This window comes from Prunus mume, unplaced genomic scaffold, assembly GCF_029339155.1.
Source record: "Prunus mume cultivar Tortuosa unplaced genomic scaffold, ASM2933915v1 scaffold32, whole genome shotgun sequence".
In the NCBI taxonomy this organism is placed as follows: domain Eukaryota; kingdom Viridiplantae; phylum Streptophyta; class Magnoliopsida; order Rosales; family Rosaceae; genus Prunus; species Prunus mume.
The window spans coordinates 35541-54587 of record NW_028296578.1 but is presented as its reverse complement, the minus strand read 5'-3'; the positions used below and the strand labels follow the sequence as shown (position 1 = coordinate 54587).

Genomic DNA, 19047 nt, shown 5'->3' with positions numbered 1-19047 from the left:
GCGAAGCTTTACAAAAGATTCATGGAAGTCAAGAAAAACTATACATATATCACTTATGGAAATAAAATTAAATATGCAAACTTTTATTTCTTTTATAATCAAGCTCTCTATAAAATTAAAATAGCATATCAGATGGGTCTTCAATGGTGGCTAGTTAGCGACTAACACCAGTCTTGGGATGGCATGGACGTTCATGCTTGAAAAGAAACCATGGATTTGATTTAATAAAAGTTTTTATGGGACAAATTTCCAACAAATCGGATGTACATAATAAGCAGCAAAGCACATATATAAAGAATCTTCGCCTATGATTCTAAAATCTGATCATAGTGTTTTACAGCAAAGCACAACCAATAAAAAAAAAAAAAAAAAACAAGTAGCATGATATAAAAAGTTTGAGAGATTGAAGAGACTGAATAATCTACCTTGTGAAAGAGATTGAGAGAGATTGAGCGAACGGTTGTCTCCAAACTTGGGAGGCTAAGTGAAGATGAACTTCGGTGTCTGCAAATTTGAGAGAAATACGTGAGGATAGATTTCTAACATAATAAGGGTATTTGTGGAATTGCGAAAATTTCATTAAAGAGCGATCTGCTTCAAAGCAACTTTAAAAAAGCAACCCCAAGGTTGCTTTTTAAAGCTGCTATCAAAATACCATTGCTTTTAAAATAAACATCATATTTTATTTTTACCAAACACCTTAAACTACTTAACTTTAAAGTTAAACAGGTTTTTGGAGACAAAAAGCAATCCCAAACGGGGCCTACTCTTGGAAGTAGAATAGTTAGGATTAGGCTATGCAAGTGGCCTAATCGAGCGGCTTGTTGGGTCCGGCATTTGGGTCAATGGTTCATTAATATATATAAATAATGTATATTTAATTAATCAAAAAATGGGTCTTAGGTCTTGGGGCTTTTGGGCTCTGTGATTTAAAATTAAACTCAATTAATTAAATTAATTTAGTTAATTATTTAATTAATTATTTGTATTATTTTTTAAAATTCAAATATCAGATTAGTTTGTCTGATTGGGTTTGACCGTTATATGATACTTGTTCCAACATGTATTAGCCCTCTATATCAATAGTAGCCCTAGTTCTGTTTAAGATACATCAAAAACGCATATTTCATTCTAAGTCGTATTCTTGTACCCTGAGAGATAAACATACAGAATTCGCCAGAAATCAAAGCCCTAGTGCTAAGACTTTGTTTTAAGATAGTTGTATACATAGTGACGCTGCGTAACTACAAGCATTGACTAGGGACGAAATTCTGTTTCAAGGACATTGCAATTTGTAAGCCTTTATCTGAAAAACTAGTCAGTTTTATTTTATTATTTTATTTTATTTTGTGATTTTGTTTACTGTTTAATTTAATTGTTGAATTATATTATTAGTGTAATATTGCTTGTTGTTTCACCAACACCCATGTCCTTCAAGCCCACTCTTTCAACAAGCATAACTACGTACAAGCTTTAGGACCCTGCTACATTGCTTAAGCATGGTGAACATGTGGTGCATGCATCCATACCAAGGAACTTCCCTTTGTGCCAAACCAGTCAATAAGTTCGAATGGACCTAACCCACACAAATTTATAGGGCTTATTGTATGGGTTGTGGATACAAAGATTTACAAGGCCCATTGGACACACTAAAGGTTATGGAGGATTTAGGTTGCTTGGAAGGCACCAAAATCCAAGGGATTGGGTTCGGTCACATGGGTAGGCATGAAAGATAAAGCCATGCTCACCCTTCCTTTTGACGGTTGGTTGCAAACAAAACCATCTTTGGCACCATCCCTTGACAGCTCGTTTCAAACTAACCAAATCCAAACAAGAAAGCCATACAGATAACCTAGCATAAGCTTTTAATGATTTGCTTAGCTAAAACCTCACTATTTTACAGCCTTGAGAAGAGGAATGGAGGAAAATAGAATGGACCTTTGTCAAGGGGGGAAGCTCCTGCAACGGATAGCTACATGGAGATGTTGGACAACCATCTCTTTTGTCCATCACCAAGAAGGCTGAATGGGGGAAAGTGATGATTGCACCACCATATCTCTTGAAGTGATCATTTGATTTTCCTTGCAAGCATCTAAGATATTTTAAATAAATGTCCAGTAAAATATGTGAAATAATTATTTTAATTATTATTTTTTAATACAAGAGATAGTCTAAACTACAAGGGCAGGGAGTCTATCCTAGTGAAAAATGGCCTTAAATAGCAGACTAATGGTCTTAAGTTCGAACCTTCATGACACTTTTGTTAGTGTGTGTATTTAGTGGCAGAGCCATGATTTCACATTAGAGGGGGCCCTTCACAAAATTTTAAAAAATAATTTGAATAGGAGCGTTAGAGAGCTAACTGCTTAATAAGTTAATTCGACACTAACTTTTTGGCCCACTTCATAATATCATTTGATATAAATTTATAATATATATATACATTCATTACAATCATATTTGTAATGAATTTATTTATTTATTTTTAGAAACATGAATTTCAAATTTTAAATTCGTCTACATTATTAAAGACTGAAATTAATAGTTTCTATTCCAACATAGAGAAGGAAAAAAAAGTTCATAAATCCCAACACTAAGATACCCAACACAATGAACTCATACATGAAAAAAGGACGGAAATAAAACAAATTCACAATGCTTAAGTTAAACAAAAGATAAAAAGAAAGAAATGTATGATCCCGTCCCAATTTCTTGTTTTATTTCAATATATTTATTTTTGAATTTACAATTTTGCCCTTCAAGTTATGTTTACTTTAGTCACTTTTTGATCCGGAAGGATTTTGGGGAAATGAGTGGCACCATTGCATAGAGCTCGCTCTCACGAGTTCGTAGAAACGTAGTGGACTCAAATCGAGTTTTAACGAAGAAGTTGTAACCTACGGAAGTGCAGCGGCACAACCGTAATGTTTCCAAAGTAGGGTTTTAAAACAAACAATCGGTTCTCTCTATCTCTCCTCGCCCGACGGTTGCACTGCAGCGCACTCTCGCTACTCTAGGCCTTGCCACCTATCGGAAAAGAATGACAATCAACCGCGACCACGACTAGTCCCATTTCCAGCAGAACCCAGCGACGTGACGGGCGCCAAGAAGCTCAAAGACCCGCAATTCGAAACTTCCAGTCACCATTTCCGGCGATTCTGGCGGTGGTTTCCGTCGATCCATGTATGAATCTTCATCCTCTCCATATGCTCTAGCTTTTTGGTATAGGTATTGTGGATTGATTTTGAGTTTTGAGAAATCGATTCTTAACCCTCAATTTGGGCGGCAATTTGATCATGTTTTCAGCTAGTTCCAGCCAATTTTTGGTCATGGTCCAAGAACAAAAAGTGTTCCCCCAGTTAGTCTATATCTATTGGTATAGGTATTGCAGGGTATTTCAAGAAATTTATAGAAATTGCCACTCTCTACCCAATAAATCTTTTCAACTAACCAATATGGTATACGAAATCGTAGAGTGTGAATCTCACGTAAACCTTCACACAAAAATTTAAATGATTTTGGGCATCTTCATTTATCATTAATTAATTAAGTGAAATGCTTACATATTTAAATATGATATTAGATGAGGTTAGGGATGGCAACGGGCTGGGTGGGGCCCGAGTATGACAATACCATCCCAGTCCCCACTCTCCATCCTCGCTCTCGTCCTCGAACCCATCCCCATTTAATAGGTTTCAAAGAATCCTCGTCCCCGTCCCCTTCGGGGAACTATCCCCCATACCCGCCCTCAAATCCCCAATTTTTTTGGAATAAAAAAATATTTATAATACATTTTAACATTAAGTTTCATATTAAATTATTATTCAACACATCCAAATTAAATATAAAGTTCAACTCAACTATTTAAAATTCCAGAGAAGATTAGGAAGAATTATGAGAGGGGGATTAGCTTAGGGTTAAACATAAATATTATAATTACCATCCCCTCCCCATATCCATTGGAGATTTTTCAAGTTCGGGGATCCCAGACTTGATACCCGTTTGGTCCCAAATCTCCCCCATTAGGATCAAGGACCCCGCCCGCCGGGGATTTTTGCCATCCTTAGATAAGGTTATTCATCTACTTGGTTTTCTAAAGGAAAAAATTTACTAGTTTAAGTCTTTGTTTTTTGTTTTTTGTTTTTAATGTGTTTCATTAGTGGGAAAAGAGGCTTGGGAATGAGAAATTAAGATTTCCCATGTTTTGTAAGTCTAGACATAGGAAATGATTTCCTGTCACATGAGAAAAGATGGGGAAAATGAAACTCTCCACTCCCCTTTTTTTTTTGGTGCGGAGAAAAGATGGTATTTCATTAAACCAAAATGAATATTACATGGTAAGAACTAGCACATTAATGGCGGCTTCGTTAAAACCTTCTCAGAGAAACAAAATCTTGGGGTAGGAAAGAGTACCACCCATGTTATTGACTAAACATAAGAGTCAAACAACTTATACGAAACAAACTAACCTAAAACACAATCACAAAACCTTTAAAACAACATCCCATCACTACATAGGTACTGTCAAAGAAGTCTTCCTATGATCTAGAAAATGCATCATAGTTCTTCATACATAGTCAAAAACGTACTATGGGTATCAGAATAGATCCAGCCAATCACCCAACCGCAAAGCCATTGAAACACATCTCATCACTACGTAGATACTGTCAAAGAAAGCTTCCTATGATCTAAAGAAAGCATCATAATTCTTTGTACAGAGTCAAAAACGTATTGTGAGCATCATAATAGATATAGCCAAACACTAACTACCACCTCCAATTTTCTTGATCTAGAACCTCAGCTGACAAGCAAAGGAGACCAAGATTGGCCTCTTAGCCTGAAGAAAATTCCAAAGAAAGATCTTCATAGTAGGAACGTTCGCCAAGCCCATGAACGTTCCATAGGAGAATTATTAAGGAGATCTTGGAGACCCCTCGAGGCTGGTCTCCTCTACCTTGTCAACAAAATCCTCGATACAAAAACTATGCCTACTAGAAAAATCTATGCCACTAACAATCAGATGTCCAACACTAGTTTTTGCACGCTTTTGATTCCCTCTTGATGCCGCATACTTGTCATCCGTTAAGCAGAAGAGGCGATGGCCATCTCTATAGCGTTAAGATGAAGACCTCTCACTAGCGACTAGCTCCTTAGGAACCAAAAAAGAAGCCAACGCAGCCACCCCACGAAGAGCAAAAGAGCAAAAAAAAACGTCATACCCAATTCACCAAGAAGAGCTCAAAGAAACAATCAGAGAAGACTGAGATAGAGGCGCAGAGAATAAGTAAAGAAAACTGAAGAAACCCTAACCTTAGCCATCCATACTCTCCTCACGTGAACGAGAGAGCAACTCAAACCCATTTCTCATCCTTCAAAAAAAGACATGAGAAATAATTTCGTTCAAATTTTTTACCTGAACCAAACAGGCCTAAGTGCTGTTGTTGTGATTGTAGGTAGCGGGATTTGGGCTTAAGCCGTGGGGCAAATTTCTTCTTCAACGGTACAATTCTCATTTTTGATAATTCAAACTTGGCAGGTTGACTAATGATGACACGTACTCTGATCTCTTGTCTGTTGGGGCATTGTCACGCGTGCCCCTTTCTCTGTCAGTCAAATGGGAAATTTGTCTCCACACAATCCAATCCACCACTCTCTTCATTCCATTGGCATTGGATTGCCCAATTTGCAAAATAATCTTCATTCGATATCAATCTCCTCTTTTTCTGCAAAATAATGGTTGAATATTAGAAATTCAAATTACTATAAAACAATTCATAGTCGTTTGAATGTCATACCGAAAAAAAAAAAAATTTTTTTTATTTATTTTTTTATAAAAGGTCCGTTACATGTTTCATTGCCAATCACACATGGTTTTCAAATTTATTATGCGGAAATTGAATTTTTTGGTTTTTTATTTTTACACGTGGTGTTGTAGTAAATGTTTTGGAAGTTGCAGAAATTATAATTTCACGTTTTACAAAAAAAGTAGAATCAAATTGATTTGTTTGGTAAAACGTCACAAGTGGATTATTAAGATAGCAGTAAGAAGGTCAAAAGTTTGGTACATATGAAAACTGGACAAGTTGGGTTATTTGGATCTAGACCCATCCACGACTGCCTCATTCTTATTATTTCTTTTTGACGAATCATAGGATCATTATGAGATGCTTTTATAACGAGTTAAGATATCCAGAAAAATTTACAACAGATCAATATATTCATGATAAGATTAAACCACCACTAATTAAACATCAAACTCATTACAAATATATATTATTCTCATAATTATGTGAGTTGAATCGCAGACTTCCTCTAACTAATGGAGACAAATACCACTAGGTCAAAAGCTGGTTGGTCCTAATATTATTTTATTTGTGATTTGGTTATGACTAAAAACTTATTAAGCAGGCAATTAAACACTCATTCTCATCTAAAATTTATTCACCTAAAAACCAAAAATTCAAATAAGTATTAAAAAAATTAATGATTCATAAATTTAAGGCAATATGCTTGTTCCTTATAATCGAGTTCGAATCTGTACCCACGTATTAAAGTAATTTAGAATACACTTTGTAAAATAGAATAGTTATAAGTTTTAAGAACATGAAGCATTTGCCTCGTTGTGAAGAAAATGGCATCATGGAAATTTGAGTTGTTGTGTAGCTAATGTTGTCTTTTACTTTTGTTTCATATGGAAAGCAAATCAAAGCTTTGATGATGGCTAAAAACTAGGATACATCCATCAGATCAACCATGAAAATGACGTGCTGCGCTCTGCCACGTATGGATACTTTTGGCCAATTGAAAAATTCAAACTTAAAACAAACAAAACTTGATCAATTCAATCGAATACAAAATCTACTTTATGTAATGAACTCTTAAAATAAGTTGTAATTGAATACTCTTTCTTCTTTTTTTTCTTTTTAATATTCAACAATAGTTGTCTTTTTTCTTTTATTTTTTACAAATAAAAGGTATCTAAACATTGACCTAAACATTGAATTATTCTAGTCCTAATCTTATTTAATTTGCACTCACTCACCACTTGGGTTTATTTCAAATGATTTAACAACATCGTCTTTAAACGCGAATCTCCTTCGACAAAGTGGAGACCTATGCAACGAGACGAAATTACTATAAGCAAATAACCTCTTAAATTCACCATTGTGCAATGTTTATAGTATGGGTAATGCTAGGCATACCACATTGCGTATCACCTCTTTAATAGAGACGGCCTACTAATACAAATTCAGCTCACCTTAGTAGATGTGATACACAATGCAGTATGTAAATATGATATACCTAGCATTTTTCTTATAGTATTTTATTTGCTTCTAGATCTTATGAAATGAATTAATAAGGCAATGCAGCAGACTTAGCTTTTTTCTTTTTCCTACAAAAATCCAGATGAGCCAGCTTTTATTCTATCTTTTTTATTTGTTTTTACCTTTTGGCCGGACGATCTGTTTATATGTTTGAAATTGTATAATTACAGGGACAGCTTGCCCCAAGACGCGGCTTCTTATTTTTTTTCTTTGTTATTTATATTATATATTTTTTTATTAGCTTTCATACCTACCCATCAGTCTTAGCAGTGCCCCCCATTGCTAAAGCTCGTAGGTTAAAGTCTTAAAGAGATAGGAGGCAACTTCAGACAGAAATGGATAAATGATAAAACAACTTTCTACGAATTTCTATAAGTAGCTCCCCTCGTCTCCTCCTCCAATTTCAGATCTCTCTTTCTCTCTCTCTCTCTCTCTCTCTCTCTCTCAGTGGAGTATCTTCTGCTCAGTTGAGCATGTAAGTTGAAAAAGCTCTCCACTTTTTGAATACTTGTTCTTGTAGCACAGCATTGTGCATTTCTTTCTCTGCTTGTGAAGCTCAAGTCTTTGTGTGTGTGTCTGTTTCTTCCGTTCTTCAACAGAGAAACTTTTCTTTGTTTGTGTTACATTGTTTGCTTAGAAGGAACTCGGGTTGAATCTAACTGTGCTTGCTCTGTCTCCAGATTTTAACCCAGAAACTCCACTTGAGGGTCTAAAATGGCAAGGTTTTCAATACCCATGATGGGTTTTCTGCTCTTATGCATTATATTGTTAGCTCCAACAGAAGCTGCGTACCTGAAATACAAAGACCCAAAACAGCCATTGAACGTTAGAATCCGGGACCTCATGAAGCGGATGACTCTGGAAGAAAAGATTGGCCAAATGGTGCAGATCGAGCGCAGTGTTGCAACCCCCGATGCCATGAACAAGTATTTCATTGGTATCCAACCAAACCATCTTCAAACCATAATCTTCTGTTTATTGCACCCATTTGCATTTGTTCAACATACCCATATAACATATTGGTTTGTTTCTGAATGTTGGGTTTAGCAGCAAGTGATTGTAGAGTGTATTGCTGGGTTTTTGCAGGAAGTGTACTGAGTGGTGGTGGGAGTGTTCCAGCCCCAAAAGCTTCTGCTGAGGCATGGGTCAATCTGGTCAATGGCATCCAAAAGGGATCCCTTTCGACCCGCCTCGGGATTCCGATGATCTATGGGATTGATGCGGTTCATGGCAACAACAATGTCTACAATGCTACTATTTTCCCCCATAACGTTGGGCTGGGAGCCACCAGGCAAGTACATTCACTCTCAACCAAATAATTCTTCGTCTTCTGATTTGTTTTGCGGAGTAACGAGTTAAGAACTTGATTTTCCACACTCTGGTTTTAGTTCTGAGGTTTAAGTAGAATGTTCTAGCATTACCAAACCTCTCTAACAGTATGGCCAAATTCAGTAGTGTGATGTTTTACTTATGCTTGATTTTATGTGTTCCTCAGTCTGGTTTTAGTTCTGATGTTTAAGTGGAATTCATTAGGCTTCAAGCATATCAAGACTTCACTATATAACTCATTAGGCTTCAAGCATATCAAGACTTCACTATATCTTGGCCAAACTAAATAGTTGGATCTTCTACTTATGCTTGATTTCATGTATTTCAGAGATCCTAAACTTGTCAAGAAAATTGGGGAAGCAACTGCCCTTGAAGTCAGGGCCACAGGGATTCCTTATGTTTTTGCCCCATGTATTGCGGTAATTGAGCAGTATTTTACAGTTCATTTTTAGAAATTTTACAACTTTACTGAGCACTCCACTAAAACTGTGTACTACTTGTTCTTGCAGGTTTGCAGAGATCCGAGATGGGGGAGATGCTATGAAAGCTATAGCGAAGACCATAAGATTGTTCAAGCAATGACTGAGCTAATACCTGGTTTGCAAGGAGATATGCCTCCCAGTGCTCAAAAGGGTGCTCCTTTTGTTTCCATTGCAAAGTAAGAATTTTTTCCTTTCTTTTTTTGGAATTTCCAAATTGCTACTGGTTTAGACAGGTAGCTCTAATGTTCACATGGACTACTCACATTGTAGGCCTTGTTTGAATTATACTGGACAATATTTAATTGATTAACAACACTTGAGTCTCACAAGTTTTTAATATTTTAATGTATTAAATATAATTTATGCTTTTGTGGTGCGGACATGTATAGAGGGCCTTAGAGGTGGCCCAGTTGGTCGTTGGATCTAAAACATATGAAAATGAAAGTTGCAAACCTCTTCCTACTTTCATCTTCACTAGTTGATTTGCCTTGGCTGCTCTAAAAGTATCCTTCTTTAATTATGCGTCAAAAGCAGGGCGTTGATTCACCAAAAGTACATAGTTCAGACTTTTTTACGTGTGGCAAAATCAATTATAAAATATAACCTATCTGTTATGCATGATAATTTTTTGAAATATTTGGACATTACAATAACTTGGCATAACTCTTCTCCCTTACCACTTCATCAGGGGAAAGGTTGCGGCCTGTGCTAAGCACTATGTAGGAGATGGTGGCACAACAAAGGGCATCAATGAGAACAACACTGTGATTGATTTGAATGGATTGCTTAGCATTCACATGCCTGCATACCTTGATTCCATCCTCAAGGGTGTTGCAACAGTTATGGTGTCTTATTCGAGTTGGAACGGGAAGAAAATGCATGCTAACCAAGAACTTGTAACTGGATTCCTCAAGAACAAGCTACGGTTCAGGGTAAGGAAAATCATTTGAAATAACTTGTCTGGTGTGGTTATTTGATTGTTCTTGGGAAATGAATTACTACTGGTTCTGTGCATAACATGTTTCTTTTGCTCTTGCTGTCAGGGTTTTGTCATATCAGATTGGGAGGGTATTGACAGGCTTACATCTCCTCCCAAAGCTAACTATTCATATTCAGTTCAAGCTGGAGTTAGTGCTGGAATAGATATGGTTAGTCAAAATTCTGCATGCTCTACTATTTGTAATTCAAAGTGTCACGTTTGGCCATCTTAATAAAGTTATGGTCCTCAAGCTGAGACATGTAAGGTTTTTATGTTCATTTACTAACCTATATCTGGGAATGTTACAGATCATGGTTCCCTACAACTTCACAGACTTCATTGATGATCTAACCTATCAAGTTAAGAACAACATCATCCCCATGAGCAGGATTGATGATGCTGTGAAGAGAATTTTGAGGGTTAAGTTTGTCATGGGCCTTTTTGAGGAACCCTTTGCGGATCTCAGCCTAGTCAACGAGCTGGGGAAAAAGGTCTTTACCAATTTCTTAATGTAAAATAACTTTGTTGTCTTCATCTGCCATGTTCAAATCCTTCTTAACCGAATGCTGGCTTTACACAGGAGCATAGAGAATTGGCAAGGGAAGCTGTAAGAAAATCACTTGTTCTTCTAAAGAATGGAAAATCTGCTGATAAGCCATCGCTTCCTCTTCCCAAAAAAGCAGGGAAGATACTCATTGCAGGAAGCCATGCAGACAACTTGGGCAATCAATGTGGAGGCTGGACAATCACATGGCAGGGCCTTGGTGGCAATGATCTTACAGTTGGTATGGTTTAAGCCTCCATTTGTCTTTTGAATGATCTAACTATCTTACTGTTGGAATTAAATTAAAAATATGGAGAAAAGTTTCTATTTCTTTTAACTCCCTTGAACGCACTTTCTCAGTTTGTTGCAGTGGATTGAATATAGTTAACTAATCAATGCTGCAACAGGTACCACAATCCTCAATGCTGTGAAAAGTGCAGTTGATCCTACAACCCAAGTTGTCTACAACGAGAGCCCCGATGCGAACTTTGTGAAGTCCAACAAATTCGACTATGCTGTTGTCGTTGTGGGTGAACCCCCGTACGCTGAAACATTCGGAGATAGCTTGAATCTGACCATCTCAGAACCTGGACCGAGCACCATTGCCAATGTCTGCGGAGCTGTGAAATGTGTTGTTGTCGTCATTTCTGGCCGCCCCGTGGTGATTCAGCCCTATCTCGCTAAAGTTGATGCACTTGTGGCAGCTTGGCTTCCTGGAACTGAAGGACAAGGTGTTACTGACGTTTTATTTGGTGATTATGGATTCACTGGCAAACTTGCACGTACATGGTTTAAGACAGTAGATCAGCTCCCAATGAATGTTGGTGATCAACATTATGACCCTCTATTTCCCTTTGGATTTGGTCTCACTACTAAGCCAACCAAGAGTTACTAATAAACGGGATTGCATGTATCCCCCATTCATGAAATTTTCTTAGCTATTTCATGGTTGACATTTTGTAGATCAACATTTCTTTCCCATGAGAGCTAAACAAAATGTTGTTTCATTAGTTTCATCAATTTTTCTGGAAACCACAGAGCGACTGCTCTGTACACCAGTTATTTGTTGAACAACTAAAGTTTAAGTTATTATTTATTCCAAAAATCATCCAAATCGAGAATTGTTTAGCTATTTGAGTATTCGCATTTTTCGTTTCAGTTCTATACAAGGAGCTCCGCCTTTTTGCAACTTTTTGATGACTATTTTTCGGGTGCACGGATTGTTGGAGTATAAATAGAAAACTGAGGCTTTCCTTAGTCCCACATTGGTTGAGCAGAAGAACTTAACACACGAGTTTTAGTCCCTTTCTATTACTAAAATGGATTGGGCTTGGGTTGGTTGCAATTGGGCTCATGGCTTGGACTGATTGCTCAAAAGGTGTTCAATGACAGGAAGATTGAGGAGCACTTTGATAGAAGAATTTGGGTTTCTCTTTATCAAAATTTTAGTGGAGATCAAATCACGAGGAGTATGTTAAGAAACTTGGGAGATGCGAGCGTAGGAGACGATAAGGGTGAATTACTAAAGAAAATAAATGAATATCTTTTAGGCAAGAGGTTTTTGATTGTGATGGACGATGTGTGGAGCTTGGATGTAACTTGGTGGCTCAGAATTTGTGAAGCGTTGCCAAAGGGAAATGGAAGCAGCAAATGGGAGTGAGGAAAGCAAGATCACATTGGCCCAAATGCCTCAACAAGGATGATAGTTGGCTGCTATTTCAGAAGATTGCATTTGCCGCTGATGGAGGCGATTGTATGCATCCAGAACTGGAAAATGTTGGAAAGGATATTGTTGAGTAGTGCAAGGGCCTTCTTTTAGCAATCAAGGCAGATGGAGGAATAATGCTCTGCAAACCATCACGCTATCGTGAGTGGAGGCGAATTGTTATTCATTTGCGTGACGAATAAACCATCACGTTATAATGGTTTATAACGAATTGTTATCAATCATAAAAAGTTAATGGTTTTAAATGAGTAAGATTTTAGTCCATTCATTCTTTATGGCTTAAAATAATTTACTATTTTAGTTTAGTTAATTTTAGCAACCAAACATTGAATAAATACTGAAGTTATTCATTGAAATGAATCAAGCAATTCTGAAAGCAGAACTCAAAGCAGTTCCTTAGCTTCTTCCTTTTGTTTCTCTAATTGTATTAGAATAATATATTGTAATTGATATGTAATTACTATAATATGTTAATTATAGCCATAAATAGAGTAGTTTACTTGATATAGGCAAACAAATCCAAATAAATCCCTAGAATTGAGGATCACAGCTACGATGACTTTGTAATACTAGTAGTATATATTTTGTTGTACCCTACTATTGTCAATACAACAAAACCCTTCAACCAAACGTTCTCTACAAATTGTCTTAAAATTCCACTTGTTCCCTTTTTCCTATAAACTAGGAATTCATAGTTCTATCGATTAGAAGTTTTGGATCAATAAATGTGACAAACCATCAAGCCCCTGTCGGAGTGACAACTTTAGCAAGCCCATAAACATCCGAATGAACAAAAGAAAAAGGAACTAAACTTTTATTTGAACTTAATGGAAAAAGAACATGATGGTTCTGGCCAGTTCACAAATGTTACACTTAGAACTGAAAAATATCAAAACTAAAGAATAAGGACGGAAATAACTTCAGTAAATAACCAAACGAAGCACGTCAAAGACGCATATGCCATAACCACACTTCGTCTTTTCATTTCTCAATACTAGCTCCCACCCATATTGAAAGCCTGACCAACTTTGGCTTCACGATCAGGTGCCAAGTCCAAGTAGTAGAGTTTGTCCCTCTTAGTACCACAACCAATCGTCTTGCTACCGAGGATGTCTTGAAAAACACAATGAGTTGGCCAAAAAGTTACAGTACATTCCAAAGCCATAGTAATTTGGGCAATATACAATATATTATGGTTCAAGGATGGAACAATTAACACAGAATTCAAATTGAGAGAGTCAGAGAGATATAATGAACCCTCCCTAATCACAGGGAAGGGGTACCATTAGCATTAGACACCACTGATTAAGGAAATGATGTATGAGAGGTAATTTGTCTAGGATCAAATGTCATACGGTCAGTTGCTCCTGAGTCAATAATCCTTGTGTTTTTTTATGGATGACGTGTTTAAAACACAACCTTTGTTACCTGTCATGGCTATAGAAGTAGATGCATGAGCCGGTGTAGCTGGAACATCAGGACTTACAAGATTTGTTTCTCAAGATTTGTTGAGTGATTTGCTCCTATTCCTGCGTGGAGCTTTAAAGTGCCAATCAGGGTACCTAATCAACTCGTAATAGCCAACATGAGTATGTTTGTCTCCTCCCAATGGGTGTACTTTTTCACCAAGAAAGATCCCGAGGCCTTATTTTGAGAAGAGCCACTTGTAGAAGTCTGTGACCCCTTTTGACGTTGACCCACCATGACAAAAGCTTACTGAGCACCAGTCATGGTCATTCTTTGTTAAGAGTCTATAAGAACATAAGCAAAAGTTTGATCAAGGTCTAACTTAGGATCTTTGAGTAGGATTTCCCCTCGAACTTGATCAAACTCAAGGTCAAGGCCTGCAAGAAAAAGGTGAGCGCAAGATAATCAAGTTTTGTCGGCGCCAAGAAGGTCGACACGCAAAGGTGCAGCGATTGAACTCAAATGATCAATTTCTTGAAAGATGCCCTGCAACTGGCTATAGTATTTATGAAGGATGCACCATTTTGTCTGATAGTGAACGCCTGTTTGTTCAAATAAAAAAATATAAGATTCATCGCTACTATCCTAGTAGGTCTTCTTAACGACAACCTAGATTTCTTTGATGGTACTTAAAAGGATGAAACGACTCATTAAGTAGGGAGACATGGTGTCGATTAACCACCCCTTGACCCGAAAATTCTTAGTGCACCATTTGTTATATAGGTGGGAGAGATCTCAGGGGATTTCAAAGTGTCACTGGTTAGGAATCCTAATTTTTCACGTGCAAGAATTCACATATCCATGACCTGAGACCATAAGGCATAGTTCTCAATCAATGTGACGTTGATAGGGAGCGGGGAGTTGTCACTCTGAATGGTGATGATTTGAAGGGTGGAGGTGGAAGATACTCTGGTGAGCGGAAGCGGTACATCACCCATTACAGCGGAACGATATGAGATTTAGATAAGAGTATGTGTTTATGGATTTTGATTAAAGGATTTGATTTGAGAGTAAAGGAATTTGATTTAGAGTTTGTGTTTGAATTTGAGGGCTTATAGATGACCTAAGATCAGCCGCTCTGATACTATACTAAAATATGAATATGGTTTGAATATTTTAAGTTAATTGTATTCTTCTCTGTAATGATGAATATATAGGAGTTTACAAGTGTGCTTTACAAGAAAATAGATATAGTAATTAATTAAGAGAATATTCACTAATTGTACAAAGATTGTCAACTATATGAAATAAAGGAAATAAATCACATAATTAACTTAGGAAATAAATCTGCTTGATTTGTTAAGTTAACTTACGTCTACGTTAACTTACGTCAACAGAGCAGAGAAGCTAACTGCAAATTTCTTGCGCTATTATAGCAAATGCTTTCAGTTATTCTTGTTGTGAATAAGCATAAGGGCATGTAATATATGTACATGCTACAAGTTGCATGAACGTCCTTGTTGTTTGGTTTCTATTAATCTACATAGATTTTCATTATGCATTTTGCCAGGCATATTGCAGCTTGTGACGTGCAAGCTTGCAATACCATATTCAAGGTCCAAATCCTCGTTTGTAATAGCATGTATTTGTGAGTAGTGGTTGCCTCCACATTTTTTATTTTTCTTTCAAAGTCTTTGTAAAAGTTTTTTTAAAAATAAAAATAAAAATTGAAAACTGGGTATGAAAGTTATGAGTAATTGGGTGCTGTCATCAAATTGTGTGGTGTGACTAACAAAGCCCAAGTTAGAAAATTGCACGGTTGGGCCTAGGCCCAGTTATCCAAACACTCGCTTGTTCGAACGATACTCAATGGTGGTTCGCGGTTGAATTGAACCCTCGGATTTGGAAGCTGGGAACGCAGTGGTTGCTTTCTATTTTCTTCTCCAGATCTGTAATTCTCCATTGGTTATTGAAGAACAGTATAATTAACCGTCAGAGTTGAAGAATTTTGTTTCCCAGGAAACATGGATCCAGATTCAGTGAAATCCACTCTCCAAAATCTAGCCTTTGGAAATGTAATGGCCGCCGCGGCTCGCAATTACCAGAAGGAATTGCTTGCCAATGAAAAGGCACCGGCCACGAGCTCTGTCAACCAAGAAGTCGACCTTGACGAGTTGATGGATGTAAGTTATGAGTTCAATTCAATTCTCTGCCTCTTTCATGCACTTTTCAATTTTCAAAGCAATGATTTTTATGTGCATTTGGTGGTGGGTAGGATCCTGAGCTTGAAAAATTGCATGCGGATCGGATTGCTGCTCTAAAGGTTCGATTTTTTTCATGTTTTGTTTATGTGGGTATGTGGAATTTTTCATGGTTTTGTGCTTATGTTTAGAGGGTTTGGTTTGGAATTTGAATAGAAAGAAGCTGAGAAGAGAGAAGCTTTAAAGAGGAAAGGGCATGGAGAATACAGGGAGATAACTGAAGGGGATTTTTTAGGTGAAGTTACTGGGACTGAGAAAGCCATCTGCCACTTCTATCACCAGGAGTTCTATAGATGCAAGTAAGCCTCTTACTCTAGAATCTTTAATACTCATAAACATGGATGAGGGATTATGTTTCAAAATGAATACCTGGTTCTTTTTGAATGGAAATTAGTAAGAGTATTGGTCCATGGTGTCCTTTGCTGATTTCTGAAAAGGTATCAATGCATCTATTTATCCAAGGGATTTTTTCAGGTTTTTCTAGTCCATCCTGTGATTTTATCTTTGCGTACGCTTTTGTTTTTTAACATATTGCATAATTATTTATAAATTTCTGTGTGATTAAATATAATTAGACCAAATTTTTCCTACACTTTTTAGGATAATGGATAAGCATTTGAAGACCCTTGCTTCAAAGCATGTTGATACCAAGTTCATCAAGCTGGATGCAGAGGTCAGTATAAACTTCAATATGGTCTTCTGTTCTTATAATTGGTGCAGCTTTTCGTGTTTGCTCGGGTTGATCCCACTTGTTCCAACCTTCCATTTCTGTCATTTAGTTGGAAAACTTTAGAATGGCGAATTGACCATTTGAAAATGAAATGCAGAATGCGCCCTTCTTCATCACCAAGTTAGGAGTCAAAACTTTGCCTTGTGTCATAATCTTCAGGTCAGGCCATCTCCATCATAACTATTATATCTATATGCATCCCCATTTCCAGTATTTAAGATGCATATCAGCATTTGGTGGTTCTTAAACAAAAAGCCAGGAGAGAAAAGAAAGCTGAAACTGTACTAAGATCACAATCATTTGAACATTCACACTTGACAACGTGTGTATTAACATGCCTCAAGAGCATGTGGTGATGATGTCCATGCTGCTTTCAGCTTACGTTGAGATCTTGCATTAAAAATTCATATTTACGAATTTGAAAAGTTTGCCTTTTCAGAAAAGGAGTTGCTGTGGATAGGTTGGTTGGATTTCAAGATATGGGAGGAAAAGATGATTTCAGCACAAGGGCACTCGAGGTTGTACTAATCAAGAAAGGTAAATGCTTTGTCAAGAGTGTTTTGCAATTTGTAGTTTGTTGTAGAGTTGCTAAACTGCTATTTTAACAGGTATAATTAGTGAGAAGAAAGATGAGGATGATGAAGATGATGGATATCATGAAGGTAGTCGCAGGACAGTGAGATCCTCTGTGAATCTTGATGATTCTGATTCAGACTGAAAAAAGAACAGAAAAAAAGAAGAAAACGATACCTGAGTTTTCAAATGCTTTCTGGTTGCATGCTTGCATACTTCTTGTCACATCTAATGTATGTTACCTTCTGAGTGGATCTTTTTTGTTTGTTTCTTTTTTAGGAACAAAATTGCATTGGAAATATATTCTTCCAGTCCATATTGACTAGAAAGTACTTTCTGGTTTTTCTTTATTTTTTAATGTTACTCAGAAATTTTATCCGTTGCTAATGCACATCGTTTATGTTATGCGGTTCTCACCAAAATTTGATTTTGAATGAAATGTATTTTTAGATTAAACAATGACTAAAAAGAACAAAAAAGATTATTGGAATTGGATTTCTCTCTCTCTCTCTCTCTCTCTCTCTCTCTCTCTCTCTCTCAGACAATGACTGCAATGAAATGGGATTATATCGCAAGAACCCCCAGTTTTACTGTAAAAAAAAAACGTAGCCGTGAGTCAACCCAAGCTCACCTTGTTTGAGTCAAATTTTTCACGTTCAACCAACATGCAATCTAGGCTTTTTGGTTTAGGAAATTTTTGGTAAATGTATCCCAAGAAGTTCCACAGAACAAGGAAATAATCAAGCCAAGAAGACCAGAAAAGGTTGCAAATCCACGGTGTGGAATTCAGGAGAATTAAGAAAAGTATCTGATTCTTTTATTGCTGAATAATCAGGAAGAATAACGTTGTACATTTGATACGAATTAAAAGAAATAATTTGAATATTTCTATAAAAAAAAATTAGCAATAAGTTTAGAAGAGTTAGTGAAAAAAACAAATATAATAAGAACACGAAAGTAACTAAAGTGAACCACAAGGTGTGGTGTTGTTGGCAAACTGCCATCTCCAACTGGAGAACGCCTGGTGCCTAACTAGCATGGGTTCGAAACCAATTGGGAGCAGTTTGTGGCCAGGGGCAAGCTAAACCATAAGCAGTGGATTAGTCATACTCTTCAAATGTAAGGACACCTTGTGGTATTTACCCAAAAAAAAAAAAAAAAAAAGTAACTAAAGTGGTTGCAACATCAACAAATTTTGTAATTGGCAATGATTATTTTTACATATAATTAATTAAATAATTAATTTAATCAAGAGTTGGGCTTGTTCTTGGGCTCTGTTGATTAAATTCAAATTTCCTTTTTGAAATAAGGAAATCTTTAAATACCCAATACAAATACAGAAGTAGACACTGAATTTATCACCCACAAAATCACTTACTGTTAGAGAGAGGAAGAACAAATACATCGCCAGTCTAATACTCCAAGCCCAATCCTAACTAGTTCAGTCCGACCCACCAAATGAGATGTAATAGTTTGTTTATGCATCCAGATTTCAATGATAATTTGAAAAAAAGCTGAAAACCATATATAATATAAGAAAAGAACATATCATATGTACTGTAAGCTGAACGAAAAAAAGTAAGAACAAGTCATAACATAATAAGGAAATCATTGCAGGAAAGAAGACGTTTATGTTCTCAATACAATGCTACCAAAAGTACCAATAGAATTATAGCAATTCCAAAGCATGA

General features: G+C 36.7%; 2 protein-coding genes across 2 annotated transcripts; both read left to right on the top strand.

Annotated features, from left to right (window-relative positions):
- The first annotated feature begins 7571 nt into the window (after window positions 1–7571).
- On the top strand, window positions 7572–11787 carry LOC103330102 (uncharacterized). Its single transcript, XM_008232656.3, has 10 exons — window positions 7572–7800; window positions 8006–8262; window positions 8412–8616; window positions 8983–9073; window positions 9164–9312; window positions 9825–10068; window positions 10180–10284; window positions 10424–10606; window positions 10696–10900; window positions 11067–11787. The coding sequence occupies exons 2-10, from the start codon at window positions 8040–8042 to the stop codon at window positions 11552–11554; spliced, it is 1893 nt and encodes a 630-aa protein (XP_008230878.2). The 5' UTR covers window positions 7572–7800; window positions 8006–8039; the 3' UTR covers window positions 11555–11787.
- Window positions 11788–15687: 3900 nt separating this feature from the next.
- LOC103330113 (thioredoxin domain-containing protein PLP3A-like) lies at window positions 15688–17778 on the top strand. The gene is made up of 7 exons (XM_089043799.1): window positions 15688–15975; window positions 16068–16115; window positions 16210–16352; window positions 16654–16726; window positions 16881–16942; window positions 17223–17320; window positions 17392–17778. The coding sequence occupies exons 1-7, from the start codon at window positions 15817–15819 to the stop codon at window positions 17499–17501; spliced, it is 693 nt and encodes a 230-aa protein (XP_088899925.1). The 5' UTR covers window positions 15688–15816; the 3' UTR covers window positions 17502–17778.
- Window positions 17779–19047: the final 1269 nt, after the last annotated feature.